General features: G+C 39.2%; 2 protein-coding genes across 2 annotated transcripts in view; both read left to right on the forward strand.

The window, feature by feature from the left end:
- Nucleotide 1: 1 nt before the first annotated feature.
- Nucleotides 2–2443, forward strand: LOC134872182 (poly(A) polymerase type 3-like). The gene is made up of 5 exons (XM_063895356.1): nt 2–46; nt 1332–1433; nt 1509–1562; nt 1673–1784; nt 1940–2443. Exons 1-5 carry the CDS (start codon nt 2–4, stop codon nt 2152–2154), a joined length of 528 nt encoding a protein of 175 aa, XP_063751426.1. The 3' UTR covers nt 2155–2443.
- A 1411-nt stretch (nt 2444–3854) lies between these two features.
- The window catches only part of abr (ABR activator of RhoGEF and GTPase), a 133835-nt gene continuing 120458 nt past the window's right edge, over nt 3855–17231 (forward strand). Inside the window, 1 exon segment of the mRNA XM_063894530.1 lies at nt 3855–4899. Coding sequence (XP_063750600.1) covers nt 4095–4899 — 805 coding nt within the window. The 5' untranslated portion in view covers nt 3855–4094.

Below are 17231 nucleotides of genomic sequence, written 5' to 3' on the forward strand. Positions count from 1 at the left end.
AATGGTTCCCAACCTGGGGGTCCCGACTCCTCCCAGCATTGCCAAAGTTTAAATGGGGGTCAGGAAGCCTTCTTGATTTAAGGGGTTTGAGAAAAGTTTTCAAAAAATATAGGCATTTCGATGTAGACGTTATTGATTGATTGATGGAAACTAACCATCTTGTTTATGAAGTTTGGCTTATTATTTAACATTTAAACCTTTATTTAAAAGTGAAGACCATAAAAAAAGCTTGTTTTCAAAGAGCCTTGCCTCTCCGTTAAAAGTCTTGTCCTGATTTAGAAATGGTGGTGTAAAGTAAGTACATTTAAATTTAATCAAGTATATATATTTAAGTACAAGGAGGCACTTCCCTTGAGTATTTCTTCTTAATGCTACTTTGTTCTTCTATTCCACAAAAATGCAGAGGTAAATATTGTATTTTGCTCCACGACATTAACATAGGACCTTTAGTTACTTACTTTGCTGATATGGAATAATGATAACAAATATGATCTTAAGTTACACCTGGTTTAAAATCACATGCTACCCAACAGTACATTAAGTCATTCAAATGAGTTCCACCTTTACCAGCTGTGATGATATCAATAATAATAATCATTAGATATAATAAATATGATTCTGAATTGGGCCAATCTGTGTTATGAGTACTTTTACTTTTGGTACTTTAAGTATATTTTGATGCCAACACTGTTGTACTGTAATTCAAGTAACATTTGAATGGCAGGACTTGTACTTGTAACAGAATATTCCTACACTTTGTTACTTCTACATTTACTTAAGTACAAGATCTGAGTACTTCTTCCACTTTTGGTGAAACAGCTGCAACATTTATATACAGAAATTGTTATAGCTCAAGTAGTCTAATGAGTTCGTGTTCACTGGTGTAACGAAACAACGAGCAGCTGCTGCAGCTGTGCTACACCTAATATATAATGAATAACTTCTCCTACTTCATGAGTAAGCATATTTCAAAAGACTGACGTGTGCATCTTCATGTAATATGTTAGCCTATTATATATTCCTTTCTATCTGCATACTGTATATCCATTTCCTGTAACGACGTACATTCCCTACTGTGGCAGGAATAAAGGATTTCTGTTCTGAGTCACTATTGATAATTGTTTATTAACAATTGTTAATCTTACTGTTAATCTTACTGTTGTTTCATTAACCCTCTTGTTTTCCATTAATGATGGCATTCAGGTGCTATACAAATAAGGAATTATTGTTGTTAGTAGAATATGCCCAACATTGTGAAATGTGTTAATTGTTCATGACTAGAGTTATGATTTTTACATACAGTAGACTACAAGGACATTTCAGAATTTTAGATCGACATCCTCTGTGTGGGACCGGGTTTCCTCCAGAGGAAGGACTTCTTCTCCTCTTTTGTTGGAAAACTGAAGAGGCAGAGAGAGGTCAAAGACATAAGAGTACGTCTATAAGAGATTCATTAGGACAAGTAATTTTTTGCCCTGTTGCGAGGTACTGACTGTTGTTGTCTTTAGGCCATTGAAGAGGCGTTCGTCCCTGTGGTCAAACTGAGCTTTGAAGGAATTGAGGTAATTTAACTCAAGAAGAATTGTTGTCTCTGCAGTGTGCTGTATTCTTCAATCAAGGGTTTGTCAGCATGTGTATTAATCATGGTTTTTGTGCTCCTGATAAATCTTAGATAGACTTAGTGTTTGCCAGGGTGGCCAGGAATAGAGTCCCAGAGGGAATGGACCTGCTCCGAGAGGATTGGTTGCAGGGGATGGACATCCAGTCCGTGAGGAGTCTGAACGGTAAGCATCATGTCAGAGAACTGCTGGGGAATCCTGCAGCTTTAGTACCTGACAGTGTACTCAGGAATGATTTTGTGATGTCCGGTATTTTGGTCTGCCTTGTTTACAGGAACTATTTGATATTCATCTTTTCTCCTTTGTTTTTTTTGTTGTAGGCTACAGAGTAACAGAGGAGATCCTCAGGCTCGTGCCCAATATTCAGAACTTCAGACTTGCTCTGAGGACCATAAAGCTCTGGGCCAAACGTGAGTTGAGATCTCTCCTTGTATTACTAAATAGATCAGAAAATACTGCCAACAGACATAAACCTCATTTACTCAATCAATCACCAAGACACAGTAAAAGAGTAAACATCAGTGGTGTAAAGTAACTAAGTAGATTTACTCAAGCACTGTAAGTTGACTTGTTCTCCACTTGAGTATTTAATTGTTTGCTACTTTGTAATTCTACTCCACTACAATTCAGAGGAAAATCGTGTAATATTCCTCCAAAACACTCAGTTAATATTTTTTGTAACTTTCCATAAAATCCCTCGGTCAGGGGACATCAGTTTACTTTGTGACAGAAAATGGGTCTGTTAAAGGAAAAGGTTGGGAACTAATTTGACACGTATGTAGGATAGCACCTCCAGCCACTAGAGGGCGTTACATACTCACTTATGGAACCCTTATCATTGTGCATAAATCTTGACTATATTACTTCTTTGCACTGATTACAAAATATACATGCTCATGCATTATGTTTTATGAATCTGGATTATTGTATTTTAGAATTATTCATTAAATATTTATTTTTTTAAATATTTAAATAAAGTTGAAGGAAGCACTGCACGGCTCTTAAGGATCAAGAACACACACACACACACACACACACACACACACACACACACACACACACACACACACACACACACACACACACACACACACACACACACACACACACACACAAAACTGAATCCGTCTAGAAATATAACAGAGTACAATACAATCTGATAAAATATATATAGGCTACCACTTCAATAGCCTAAAATCCATTGTTAAATACATAACACACGGTGTGAACATTTAAATTTGAAGTAAAGCATGGTTGTTGCTTGACTGTTATAAGAGAGAAGTTAGATTTATTGTCAACTATCAACTGCTTCCACTTTACTAGTGGATGTTGCATTCAAGTGCTGTCGTTATTATTTGCACTGATGCGCATAATAGTTGGTACTCAAATATAATAAGATGTGTGAACATTTGATGATAACTTTTTTTTTATATGGCTTTCATACACTATTATGTTCTCAGTAGAGTTCAAGATTGTTGAGCTAAATAACTGTTGTTTCTTTACTCACAATAATTCGGTTTAGCATATTACTTTCTTTATTTTAATCTGTGATAACACATCTGACGTAATGGATGTTTTAATGAAAGCAGGTCAAAGATCTGCGGATAACATCTAAATGCAGCAGTGTAAAGTAAGTAAGTAAATTTACTCAACTACTGAACTTAAAAACACTTTTAAGACACTTTTACTTTACATGAGTATTTCATTTTTTTGTTGTTGCTTATTTCTACATCTACCCCACTACAGTAGGTAAATGATGCTCTTGTACTCCACTACATTTATTTAATATCTTCAGTTACTTTTTGGATTTGAATTATATTTCGAAAAATATATAAAAACACTTAAATAAGACTTCAGTTACACCTGCTTTACCAGCTTTGATAACACTTGAATGAATAAATAATTATTATCAAAACATGTGCCAATCCGTATACTGAGTACTTTTACTTTTGGTACTTTAGATATATCTCGATGCCAATACTTTAGTACTTTTACTTGTACCACAGTAATGCTACACTCTGGTACTTAAGTACAAGATCTGAGTACTTCTCTCATATCTGTCTAAATGTAAGGCCAGAGGAAAACATTTTATTTTACCACCTAAATCTGGTATGAAGGTGTGGTGCATAGATTTGATTTTCGTAAAACTATATAGACAATACAGGTGTTCGAGCAGCTCTTGAAGGCAGCACGTCTAGATACAGGAAGTCTCGAAAGTTTTCAGCGGAGTGGCAAACTTGTTACCCGCATCTCTCTGTGCACACACTGCTGTTTATGTGTGTGGGAGTCTGAAGATGGTCAGAAAACACTCGAGTTAATTGCGACAGACTATTTTAAGTTAGAAGGAGAGGAAGGAGGGTATTTTTCACAAACATACTGCTAACTGTCGGCGAATACACGGAACATTTAGCTTTGACATTTCTGTCTGACTGTTACGAGACGGCGTTTGGCGTAGATACCGTTCCTAACATCGAAATGTGGGAACAGGAGGAATTCGCAAAACACTGGAGAAATGAATTTCCCGACGGAAAAGTACCAACAATGGACTTGCAGACTGTTGAGGACATCGAGTCGGAGCTGGAGGCGAGTAAAGCCAACCTGAAGAGGCTGCAGAAGGCTCTGGGGGAGGAGAAATTCAAGGTGATCTATCTGCAGACCACCATGGCTCGGCAGAAGAGCAACGACCCGGAAAGGTTTGAGGGCAAAGATGAAAACTTTAACGCCGAGAAATGTGCCTTTTCTAAGACGGGGGATATTAGGAAACATCGGCGGAAGGAAGATGAGGGTGGCGGGCAGAGGACCAAGGTGCCTGACGTTGGGGGCGTGTGGCTCCACGCGGCAGGTAGTACAGCGGGTGTCATGAGCTCCTTCGGGCGGGAACGGGACAGGTTCAGCGGCAAGACAGGTAAGCCCGTCCCCATCCCTGTCCCGCCACGGAGGCTTGACATTCAGAGAGCGGACACGGCCCCACCTGTCGTCACTCTACTGAATGATAACGACGTGGGGAGCGACCGAGAATACGAGGATACGGAACTGAATGAAAACTTCGTCAGGAATAACTTGTTGGCACCAAGGATATGCGGCAGGGACAACCAGAGAACGTCTGGTGCCCGGCGGCCTTTCCGCCACAGCAGGGACTTTGACTCCGGAGACGACGGCAGGCTGTCCCCGTCCTTCCCGCAGATTCTCCGCAGAGCCTCCCGCGGCTCCGGCTGCAGCACCCCGGACCGGAGGAGTGACGGCTACCTGAGCTCCGACCATGAGGACTCCTCTTCTGCAGGTAAGGGTTTTATTGTCAACACTATCACTGCTCTTGTTATCCGAGATAAAATAGAAATAAATAGAGTAAATAATATTACTACTCACAAAATAACATGGTATAACACGGTGCAATCAAAGACAATGAGACCCTTGGTGATTATAAGAGCAAATGCACTCTTAGTGTAACAAGAGAAGACAGTAAGTAATTAAATTGCAGTAATTGGTTACAGCAAAGGGCAATACATAAGGGAACTAAACATCTTACGAATGGCAGAATGAATTCAATTAATTATGGCATATTTTAATAGAAGAAATAGATTATCAACAAATGCATGTGTTGCATTGGAATTGATCACCTCAGTGTGCACAGAGTGAACAGCTTGTCAATATGTTAGCACTGCCTCTTCACTGGTCTGCAATCCACAGGACAATTGATTGAAAAGGTTATGGGATGTCTGACTGCTGCTTCCTCCTGCTGCTGCAGCCAGCTCTTCCATTTGGAGCGGACATCATTAAAACAAGAGACCCTTCCTAAATTTGGCTTGGGACCAGACCTACAGTGAACTGCTAAGTGGCTGTCTTAACAGGGCTAACGCTTCATTGGGCATGTTCAGGTAGAGGCAAAACAGCAATAACAATAGTCAACCAGTACTGTTTTAATAAGATATTTCTTGTTTCTTGCTACTCTGCTCCAGCATCACATTTTCTTGAAATCACGTGGATTAATGGTTTACCTCAGACCAAGCCCATGGTATTCTGTCTATGTGGTTTTGGTGCAGTATATAAAAAAAGTCTAACAGAATGTATGTGCTGTTTCATTAGTGTTGACATTATGTTTCGTGTGAAGCAGTCTGCATTACTGTAAGTAGTCCCATCTAGGAGCCTGAATTGATTTCTCAATTGTAGCTATGGCCCAAAAAGGAAGTGGTCTTCTGCTCTGTTAGATTAACCTGAAGAGAGCTGCAGGGTAGTTTGAAGCTAAGAACTGAGACCTCAGATTGTACTTTTACCCCCAGATTAAGGCAATGAAGACAAGTGAAAAGGAAGCTACTGCAAGATTGTTTTGCTGACATGCTTTGAGTTACAGAGTGGATTGAAGGAATAGTTCAACATTTAGGAATGCATTTTTTTGCTTGGTTGGAGGAGAAGATTGGTTCCACTCATATGTCTGTGTGGTAAATATGAAGCTTTTTAGATATGTCACTTTGGTTTATTGTCTTATTATTATCATTATGTTAACACCACACCCATTGCAATTGGCCTCTTCCGCTAATTTAACATGGGTGTGGTTTATGGTATTTATGGCCGCTGTCGTATGTTCCAGGTTTGTGGATGAAAAAGCCTGGTTTGTATGATTTTATGTTGACCATACGGTCTTAACTTGGTTATTGTTGGTTCAGTTTTTTTGTTAAATATCCTAAAACTTGAACTTCAGTACAAACTTTTTTTTAAACACAACACAGCTAGGAACCAAGTTGAACCTCTAAGCGAAATCATTTATTGGGAATGTGTCACTACAAGGGGAAAACAGCTAGCATAGACCTTTCTGATGGTAACAGAATTAAAGCCTTACACTCTAGGGACCAGACTCATTTAAAAAAAACGACACAAAAATGTAATGTGTTTATTCCATGACTTGACATTGAAAACCGGTTAAAGAATTGCAGCCCCAATATAACCTTTATTTACTTCCCTGCCCCTGAAAAGACGGTATCAATGAGTTAACACAAATAATATGAAGGCTTATCCTGGACGTAGGATTCACAGAATTGATGGTATCCACTTCCTCAAAGTGTGGCAATATGACACAGATTGTCTGCATGCCATGAGTCAAAAGTCAATGACTAGCTTGAGTGTTGAAATAGATTGAGGAAGGCTTTTTGAGCAGACAAAACATTTTTTTGTAACACATCGATGTTCCCAAAGCTTTTCTACACTTTAATATTCAAGTATTATGGAAGGCGTAGTCGTTCTGTTAGCTCATTTTTATTTTCTGGGGTTCTGTTGATGGCTTAATGGTAACTATAGGGATTTACTGGATATTAACTGGTCTGGATTATATAAAAAGGATTCGGGGAAAAGCTTGACTTAGTATTTGAACATGAATCACAAATAAAGAAACATTAGCCATAGCAGAAAGACACATCCTATCATTCCTGTCAGTGTCATTTAGTCACCAGTGAAGTAAATAGTGACGCTAAAGAGGAATTTCATGCTGAGATCATTTTATTAAGCAAACCAGGAACATCTTCAATGTCATTCTTTGTTGAAATGTGTTACTTTATCATAATGAGACGCGAATATGTGGGAAAGGACTCTCGAAGAAAGCCATTGGACATGACTCACTGTGAGAGCCTCTTACATCTCAAAAGCTAGTCTTGTTTCTGAAATATTGAATGAACCAAAATCTGAAAAGAAAACAGCTGCTTTGTTTTCTTATTATGACACACTGTTTGTCTTCAATAGTTATTAAGGGGATGCATTTCCCATAAACCTGTGGGTCAGTAAGGATAAGCAGCACTTATGGTAAGTCTCTTAATCTATTCCATCTTTGTTCTCTGGAAGGAAAATGGTTTTGATCTGAACTGGGATAATCAGTGGAAAGTCTTGATTAAACAATAGAGGGTGTGTAGAGCTGTGGGAAATAATTTTGGGGAATCTGCCCGCTTGGCTGTGGTCAAGCTTTTTAATCGGAGGAACAGCAGTTGTCTGGCTCCTGGTCACTTGGCATTATGGGATGCGGTCCTCTTTTACTCCCACACACACAAACCAGCACTGGGCTCATGCCAGGGGTCTTGCTCATGCCGAGGCCTTTGTGTGTTTGCTGGGAAGGGGTCACCCATCAGGTTATGGTGTGTGTCTGAAGCCACAGGTCCGGCCTCTCTGTATGCTGTGATTCACCTCTGATTCACACACTGTGTTTCTCTAAACCGGGAGTAATCAGCTGTTATTTTAAGCTTTGTTGAATTTCTTGTCGAAAATCTCAATGAGCAAGTCTGAACAATGAAGTAGTTTTCTTTACTGGTGTTTGTTATGCATTAGCTTAATCTAGTTACGTAGCACAAAAACAATTAGGAGTGATAGACAGACACCAGTTTTTAGCTTTCCTAACTATTTAAAGCATTCTTAAGTAGAAAAAGACATGCTATTTGAAGCATGCCATTTGTGTTATTGTTTGCAAGCAAGGTTAAGGGAGTAAGTGTCAGTTATTTTTAGCCCACAGCAAAATGAATACATTTAGATTAGCATAGAATGCATGTTTTTCTCTTTGAACGGTAAACCCCCTTCCTGTGAAGAAGTCTTACTTTCTTTTAATGGTGATAAAGTTTCATACAGCTTGTGTGATAGATACTTAAAGTTAATTCTGTAAATTCATTAAGAATTGTTTGCTTTTAAGACACAGAAAATAGAGCAAAGTTTCCAGTCCCTCCTACCTACATCGCACTCAGCTGGTAGCAGAGAAAGTAGCCAGGCGTGAAAAATAGGACAACATAGTATTCTTAAGATACTGTATGTAAATATTTAGTTATGAAATTCTAGGCTTAAAAATGCAAGGCCTGATATTGTAATAAAAAAACAAACCTGTTGGGCAACATGTTAATATGACTCGTTGCATAAATAGTAATACTGATAAGAGATGTTTTGTCCTAGCAAGTATTTTGGTTCTTGACTGTAGACGGATCATTTTGGAATTAAAGTCTTTGGAGTAAAGGTCCTGTCAAAACATAAAATTAGGAAACTACATGTTTGATGTTAACACTGCAGTGAGTAGTGGTATTTGAGATAATCCTATTAGAGCCTAAGAGTAGATGCACAGATGTATTGTTGTTGTTTGCAAGATGACTACAAATATGTGATTTGTCTACCCATTTTAGTCCTAGGAATTATTTCATAAGATTAGTAAATGAATTACCTTCCCTAAAAATGTTTTTTGCACTTGAGCTTCTTGCACCACATGCTGTGTCATCCAGCTAATACTTTTCATGTCTTTGTGTATTGTAGGCATAATGAAGACATGGTTGATTGTGATCACTTGATGTGCTCAGAAAGGAGAACTGCCACAAAAACCTGTTCTTGTCGCTCTACTACACAGGGAATGCTGCATATGACGCACATATTACTTCTTTCCCTGTGGCTGGCTCTTTCTCCACTCAGATAAGCAGAGCTTGTCTAGGCCTGCCCTAAATAGCATGTGCAGCAGGGGAACATGTCATTTTGTTTCCATGTTAACACTGTAGTGTGAATGCTACTTTAGACTATTTGGTTTGTTTGGCTTTTTTCATAAACCAGTGGATTTAAGTTTTCAGGCTTTGAGGCTTCACTGTGTACACACTCCTGGTTTGTATGTATCATTACCGGACAGTTTGACGGCTCAAGTTACTACAGCGTCTTACTGCAAAGTTTTGTGGCAGAGAGTCCTTTCAGAGTGTAGGTAGAATATCACAGTATGTTTCTCTCACAACTCTCCGGCTCATCTGAGATATTTCCCAGGCAACTCTGCTGTAGCTCAGGCTGAAATATTTCTGCTCCTGTGGCATGTCAGTGTCTTATTGCTTCTTTATGGTAGCACATAAAAGGAAACACTGTGTATTATTAAAATTCCTAATATGTTATCAGAGAATCTGGTGCTGAAAGTTATTCATTGATCAGTGAAAGAGCAATGGTAAGATGCAGCCTTAAGTTCTGTGAAATCCTCAGACATGTTTCCGCTATTTTCTGGCATTTCATACACAAATTGTTAATTTATTGACTAATTAGAAACGCATCTGCTCTAAAACAAGCAGAACTACAGTACGTGGGGGAATGTACTATAAAACACTTGCTATCAAACTATCACTTATATTATTGAACCAATTGACAGAAAATACATTTGCAAATATTTGAAATTATTAAAAGATTACATGATTTGGCAATTTTCAGCCAAAATGCTGAATATTTGCTTGTCCCAGCCGTTATAATGTGAGGATATTTTTATATTTTGATGGTAAATTGAACATCTTTAACTGATCTATGGAAATAAAAAGCAATTGGATATGTCACATTGGGCTCTCTTTTTCAGTGCGTTTTGACATTTCTCAGACTTAATAATTAATCAAGGAATAATAATCGTAAAAGGTATTGATAAAAATGTGTTGCACCTCTTGTATTGTTTGTCTCTTGCTTCTGTTTTTACTCTAAATTAGTTATGACCCGCTTTGAGAGCTTGGGTTTTATTCTGCGATGATTCAACCAAATAGTGTAGCAGTAATGTGAACAATGGGACACCTTTTTTCTCATCAAATCTAATATCGCTCCAAAGTGTTGGCAGTCAAATAATCCATGCCTTTTAATCCTTGAAAGTACTATTTATGGTCTGACTCTTCCCTGTGTTGCCTTGGTGATGAATGAGTCGCCATGGTTGTGCAGGCAGGCAGACAGGATGTCTCTGTGATGGAGGAGGAGGTGTGGGTTTTGCAGCCTCATCGCTTGTTTTCTAAGATGTTTGCAGCACTTGACCCAAGTTCTTTATCAGAGGTGTGAAATGCAAGCGTTAAACAATTTGTATATGCCCACATGCAAACATAAAGGTCGGGATCTGCTTCCAACATCTTACATATACCTATACCCTCTGTATTCTCTAAAACTCTGGTGACTGGTACTGTATGTTTGGAATGGCTAACGGCTGACTTTAAGGGCCTTTTTTCATCTTAGCAGGATTTCCCTCAGTGCAATCCTGTCAGTCTGGTAAATGTCGCCCCACAAAAAAGTCCTGTGTTGTCCGCCGAAACTGTAATGAGTGATTAAAACGGTAAGGTGTTGAACCACATTTTCATACAAGGATTAGGTTTTTACAGACACTAACGTTGTTAAAGGGGCCCTAATAGGCTCATTTTCAGGTTCATCTTTTTATTCTGTGCCTATACTGTACCATGTGTCCATGCTTTAATGTTCAGAAAGCCCTTTATTTTTCCTGTACCTCTTTTCACCCTCTGTCTGAAACCAGAGCCCAGTCTGCTCTGATTGGTTAGCTCGCCGGCTCAGCTGTGATTAGTCAATCGCTTAGAGATGACCCTCCCCTAAGCCTATCACTTACAATGTGTTAGCATAACCTAAATGTATAAGCGCTAGCCAATAGAAAAAAGCACCATAGTGTTGTATGTGTTACAGTGATGTCACTATGTTACAGAATTAAACAAAGGGTCCAATCAAGGCGTTTCAGGCAGGGAACTTTAGGGTTTTAGCATTTTCAGACAATTTACATGCACTCAAACCTTCTTAACCCACTACAGGAAAGGGACAACTCCAAAACGCATAATGAGGCCCCTTTAACAATCTCCTGCACACAAACAACAACAATACACTTATTATAGCGACTTCACTGAACTCCTGAGCTGTGTGAATGTCTACTCACATCTGTTTATAGTACACACATACATATATATTATACACATCTGCCATACATATCTGTTTATAGTACACATATCTATATATTGTACATATCTGCCATACACATCTGCTATACATAATATATGCATCTGTCCATACCTCCTCATTCAACAGTGTAAAGTATTTAAATACTTTCAATGTATTCCACATATGTATATATTTCACATCCTCAAATCTTTATTGTTAATATTGTAAATATTCTTCTCTCTTTTTGCACTACTTTATTTATCTTTTGCACCATGCATGTTGAGTTGTTGGAGGAGCACGCGACATAAGATTTTCATTGCCAACATATACGCTGTATCTGCTGTGCATATGACCAATAAAACCTTGAAACCTTGAAACCTTCAGGAAATAAACTAAGTCGCTGAGAGGCTGAGGCCGGGCCTGGTCGCAATTGTGCGACACGCTATCAGAAAATGACATGTGGTACAGAACTACAGGAAATACAAAGTCTCTTTTTGGATGTGAAATTCTTTCAGTTCAAATGTTGAGTTGAGCAGCTGCACGATACAGGGGAGGCGGAGTGGTGGTTTTCCTGTCAGTTAGCTGATTCATACAGCTCTGCTTTAGCACTACTAAGCGAACAAACCACTGTGGGTCCTACATGAAGTGACGTCAATACATTGATCTCCGTGAGGTTGATTTTTTAAATGATTTTATCTTTCAAGGTTGTCAGTCCATTACAGTGAATGTCAGTTTTCTTGTGCAGTTTGCAAATGGCAAAGTTCAAAGCAATTCCACATCTTTTTAGATTTTCTAGCAGTCATTTATTAATTACAAAGTGTGTGTGTGTGTGTGTGTGTGTGTGTGTGTGTGTGTGTGTGTGTGTGTGTGTGTGTGTGTGTGTGTGTGTGTGTGTGTGTGTGTGTGTGTGTGTGTGTGTGTGTGTGTGTGTGTGTGTGTGTGTGTGTGTGTGTGTGTGTGTGTGTGTGTGTGTGTGTGTGTGTGTGTGTGTGTGTGTGTGTGTGTGTGTGTGTGTGTGTGTGTGTGTGTGTGTGTGTGTGTGTGTGTGGTGGCCACAGTGGCATGCATTCTTCTCCAACACTGTGTGTCCATGCACACACACTGTACCAGTTCATTACTCCCAAATTATTTTGCAGCTACTCCCACTTTGACTGAAGGGGGGGTCAGCAATTTAATCATGCACCCCCAAAAAATGTTTTAGGTTGATGGGTTTTTAGATTCCCGCATGTTGTATTAAACAACAAAGTGTGCAATATTGAATAAATAAAGACACTGTGATGTAAGTCATTTGGCTGCAAAAATCGTGTGAAATATACAAATGACCAACAATTTGTAAAATAATTCAAGTAATGATTCAATGTAAACCTTATGTAATGACACGAGTACTTTTTATTAGACATTTTTATTCCAAAATTAAGTTTTTGGAAATCTTATTTTGTCATTTTTTCCAAATTCCTACCCCCTAACCTTTCAGTTAATCACATGTCCCCTACCTTTCTTAAGCAAGCGCACTCTTTTACAAAATCTGGCGCACTAGCAACTGTTAGCTGAGCAACACAAACACTTGAGTTATTCTGTAGTAACCATCTACTGGCTGTTGCTGTATATAAACACCGAAACATTAACTAAACCTCCTTTGCCATTACGACTTAATGTTAGCTTAGCATGGCTTCTCATGCTAGCTTCTTAGCCTGATGACTAGCAAGACTGGCACAAAATCTTAACCTATTGCGCAATTATCAAAGTAATAAAAAGCTGTGTTACCTAGCCCCTGAGCGACCACCGAAAAATACTCTGTCTCTGCAGAGTTGTGTCTCTCTGTGAAAAATATCTACACTCAGAACTTTGAAGATGCAACTATGAATTAGCCAGCTAATGTTGGATTAGAACATTTCAGATAGATCACATTTTTGCAGAAAGAAGTTGCCACTGGTCAGCATGTGATAACATAATCTGAACAGCAATTGGTTCATGTTTAGGGATGTTATACGAAGACTGGGGTTGGTATTTGATCACTACAAGTTCCTTATTTCTAGAGCTTAGTATTTGAAATCTCAAACTGTGTACGTTTATTTACTGTCCTTTTTAAACTAGTTGTGTTGTGATTGCATTCTTTGCTCTTGTTCTGTCCCTGAATGTCGGGCTTTGTTTCTCCCTGCTGGTGTGACAAAGTATCACGGTGGCAGTGTTACCGTGTCAGATGGCAGCCTTGGGTGGACCATCACTTGGCTCAAACTTTTGGCTTTCACAGCGCTCACAGTAGGACTAGGCTTTCATTGGTCCCTGAACACAGAAGTTATTCTTTCTCAGCACTGCAAGACATCCTTTCTTGCAAGTCTTTTGTTTCTCCTTCTCTTCTGTGTCTCTTGTTAGGAATCTATTTGTGTTCTCAGCCTCACACCGGTAAATTGAATATTGGCCTTTACTGAAGTGAGACATTTGAAGAACGCCCGTAATAGATACACAAAGCCATTCTCAATTTTCTGTCCCAGATTGCACTGTTTAATGTCTTGAGGGACTTCCTTTGCTACGCTCATAATTTTCACTTCCTTCTAGATGCAAAAAGAAACGCAACATTTAAACAGATGTTTTACAACAATTGCATAATAGAAACTAGTTGTTGTATTTATGACGCGACATCACGTTTATTCTGTCAGGGCTAGAAAGCTTCCATACTCAGTTAGAGAAAGCAAAGAGTTTCAGGTCACACTAGCTCCCAAAGTGGGTATTAAGTGTCATTGTGTGTTTGATCCCATGAGGAAACACTAGCTGCCTCGAGCCTTCAGGTGTAGTGTTAACGTATGTGCACGGCATGAAGAAGATCACTCCAGTAGTGTTAAGGGGACTTCCTGTAGGACCACAACCTGTTTTGTTGGTTTGTCGGTTATAACCATTTGGCCCTGACAGATGACACAACACGTCACTGTTTGCTCTCAGGATTAGATGTCATGCCACACTAATTCTGCTACTTTCCTCATTTAATTGGATACATTGTATTTCTGTGGCTCTTTATAATCACCTTCAAACAAATGTGTGGTACATCATGTACTTAAGTTCTTTCACAATCGCTTACAGCTGTATCTGAGTTGTGTGACTGTTGTTGAAAAACCAACTATTTCTAAGTAGGTTCGTCGTATAGAAGCTTTTTTAAAAAAATCATTTTTGGGCCTATTTGCCTTTTTTATTTATAGAACATGAGCATGGACTGCTGCAGTAAGGACTGAACAAGGGACACCTGCTCCATGAGTGAAGTGCTACCAGGGGGCCCAACATAAACTTTTTAAAGCCCCACCCCTAACACAGCAAGCCGACCGTCGTCAATAAAATCAATAGTGTTTTAATTAAGTTTTTACATTTTCCAGTAGAGATGTGTGACAAATAGGTGAGATGGTACACCATGGCTCTCTGGTTCAGAGAAATAGAATCCATACATCTATTAACAAGATTAAAACCAGCCAATTTGGATGAATGAGATCCGCTGCTTGTTCCTCAAAACAGCTTTCACTGTTTGCTTTGTAACAAGTGTTCCTCTCATCTGTCAGTGAGTGTGTATTCCTGATGACACGGATAACCTGATTTCGGGAGGTGTGTCAACTGCCCAACCAATCCCTCTGAAGCTCCAGCGTCAAACGTACCGCATTTCATTACTAAAATTAAGCTTTAATCTGTTTTTATTTACCGCTACCTTGCGGGTTTATAAACACTCTTGATGACTGCTCAGCTCTTCAGATGGTGCTGCTGTTGTTTTCTTTCCCTACACTCACAGGCAGGTAAACATGAGAAATGTCCTGCATTCTCAAACACCTGTATGACATAATGCTTGTGAGAGCACACACCCAACTGGAGAGAACTTATGGGATGCCAGCGAGAAGGACACAGCACCCTCATGTGGACATATTTTAAAATTGGGTTGTGGTGTGTTTTGTTTTCATTCTGTAGTGTCAGTGTAGTGTGTGTCTCAACAGGTGTACATGCAACTGCAGCTGGTGTGTGTGTCTCATATGGTGCGTTCAGGATCTCTTTTAAGTTACAAATCCATCACTTTTTGATAGTCACAGTTTGGTATAATGAATTTCATTCAATATTGATTATCCTGCAGATAAGCCAACTTGATTATTTATTTCATGATAAATACTTTAAAAATGTATAAATTAACGAAATAGTTTGGGATTATTTTCTGTCAATCAACTAATTAATTAGTCCACATGTCTTCAACACAATCACTGTAGTTACGATAGACTTTGAGGGTAAAAGTATTTATTCCAGCACGCGTTTACATAGGGTAAGTGACGTGAGATTCCTACTTATGTAACCGCCATCGGTTTTTCTCTCCTGGCCTTAAAAATTCCTGTACATTACACATACTGAATGTCTTTACTTGAGCCCCTGAACCTGTGCTGCCAGAAACTAACACTAGAGTGCAGTAGTTCTTTATTCGGTCAGCTGGATTCCCTTTATCCTACAAATAAAGGGGTTGTGTGTCTGTGTAAGACACACACTGTATTAAAAGCTCCCAGCTATTTTAATGTGCAGTGCAATATGTCGATCTTACAAAAATCTTTGCACATCATTGACTGATGAAGATCTCAGAGGGAAGTGCTGCAGATGTAATATTGCATATTCACTTTTAATACAGTGTTTTTTAACCATATGTAATGGTTTTCTAAATACATGTTACCTACAACCTGGTTTGCATGTGTTTGTCCGTGTTACCTGATGGTGGCTTTGCCTTTCATATGCAGACAGATCAGAAATCAATTTGTCGATTGGTTACGCGCATGGTGCCTTTGTGTTAATATACACTCTTAAACAAACAAGCTATTCATAGAAGAGCAGATTCTCTTATCTCCTCTCTAGGTTGGTTTTCAGACAGGCTCCCCTTGCATGCGAGTGTTCAGCAAAAATGATAAACTCTAGCTTTTTCTGTGCAACAAACAAACCCTAATGATGAGCAAACTGCATAAATAACACATGCGACACATCTTACAGTGTGTGTGCACACATTTGAGTGTGTGTGGAGGGGCAGCTCTCTTTATCTGGTGTCTGTCCAATCACAGCATGATTCAGATGATTTCCACATTGACCTCAATAGATCAAAGTGAATTCAGCTGGCAAAGGATGAATACTCTCTCCTTCTATCTCTTTTTCTCTCTCATCACACACACACATACACACACACACACACACACACACACACACACACACACACACACACACACACACACACACACACACACTATCCTCAATCCCTTTGTCCCTTCTTGCGTCTTTCTCCTTGACACAAACGGGCACAGGATTGTATTCAAGGGAGTTCTATCTTATCGTAAAGCAGAGGCTGGTTTAATATAGAAACAGAAAAACACACACACACACATCACAGTGGTCGGCTAGACGGGTCGATTCACCATAATTGGACAATGAAGGAGTTTGGGGGGGAGATTCAGGGCAAATGAGGTGAGCGGGGATCTTGCCTGCCAGAGCACATGCTGTGACACACAGACACACACAGCCTTATGGTTTTCTTCTTTTAGCTGAAGCTTTGTCAGTCAGATAGAATAATGTTGAGTGATTACTTCAGAAGTGTTAACCATTTAAGTCATGTTAGACTATTATTTCTCTAATTACACACATAAAACACACTTTGGAATAGAGGAAGAAGGATTGGGACGATCACACACTTAATGAATGTGCGAAAGTAAAACTAAAAAGAATGGAGAAAAACCACGGTGATGATGTCAAAGGCGGATGACTTATTTCTGTAGTCTAGATAAAAGCTAAACCTATAGGCCTTATCCCTCCATTTTACTTTTAGGAACTAGCTGACAATAACAAACAATGAAAGAAAAGCCCCGGATGATTTCAGGCATTAACAAGCAGGCGTTCATCACTAGTGCACTCTGGGCTTTTTAATAATGCATAGTCATTGCTCGTCCCTGCTGCCATCTCCCCCAACCCCCA

This window comes from Eleginops maclovinus, chromosome 11 (genome assembly GCF_036324505.1).
Source record: "Eleginops maclovinus isolate JMC-PN-2008 ecotype Puerto Natales chromosome 11, JC_Emac_rtc_rv5, whole genome shotgun sequence".
In the NCBI taxonomy this organism is placed as follows: domain Eukaryota; kingdom Metazoa; phylum Chordata; class Actinopteri; order Perciformes; family Eleginopidae; genus Eleginops; species Eleginops maclovinus.

Bases quoted from the DNA above. Each gene is read 5' to 3' on its own strand.
- LOC134872182 (XM_063895356.1), top strand. From the start codon at position 2: ATGGTTCCCAACCTGGGGGTCCCGACTCCTCCCAGCATTGCCAAA. The intron at 1,434-1,508 runs GTACGTCTATAA...TGTTGTCTTTAG, and splicing joins GAGAGGTCAAAGACATAAGA to GCCATTGAAGAGGCGTTCGT. The intron at 1,563-1,672 runs GTAATTTAACTC...GATAAATCTTAG, and splicing joins TGAGCTTTGAAGGAATTGAG to ATAGACTTAGTGTTTGCCAG.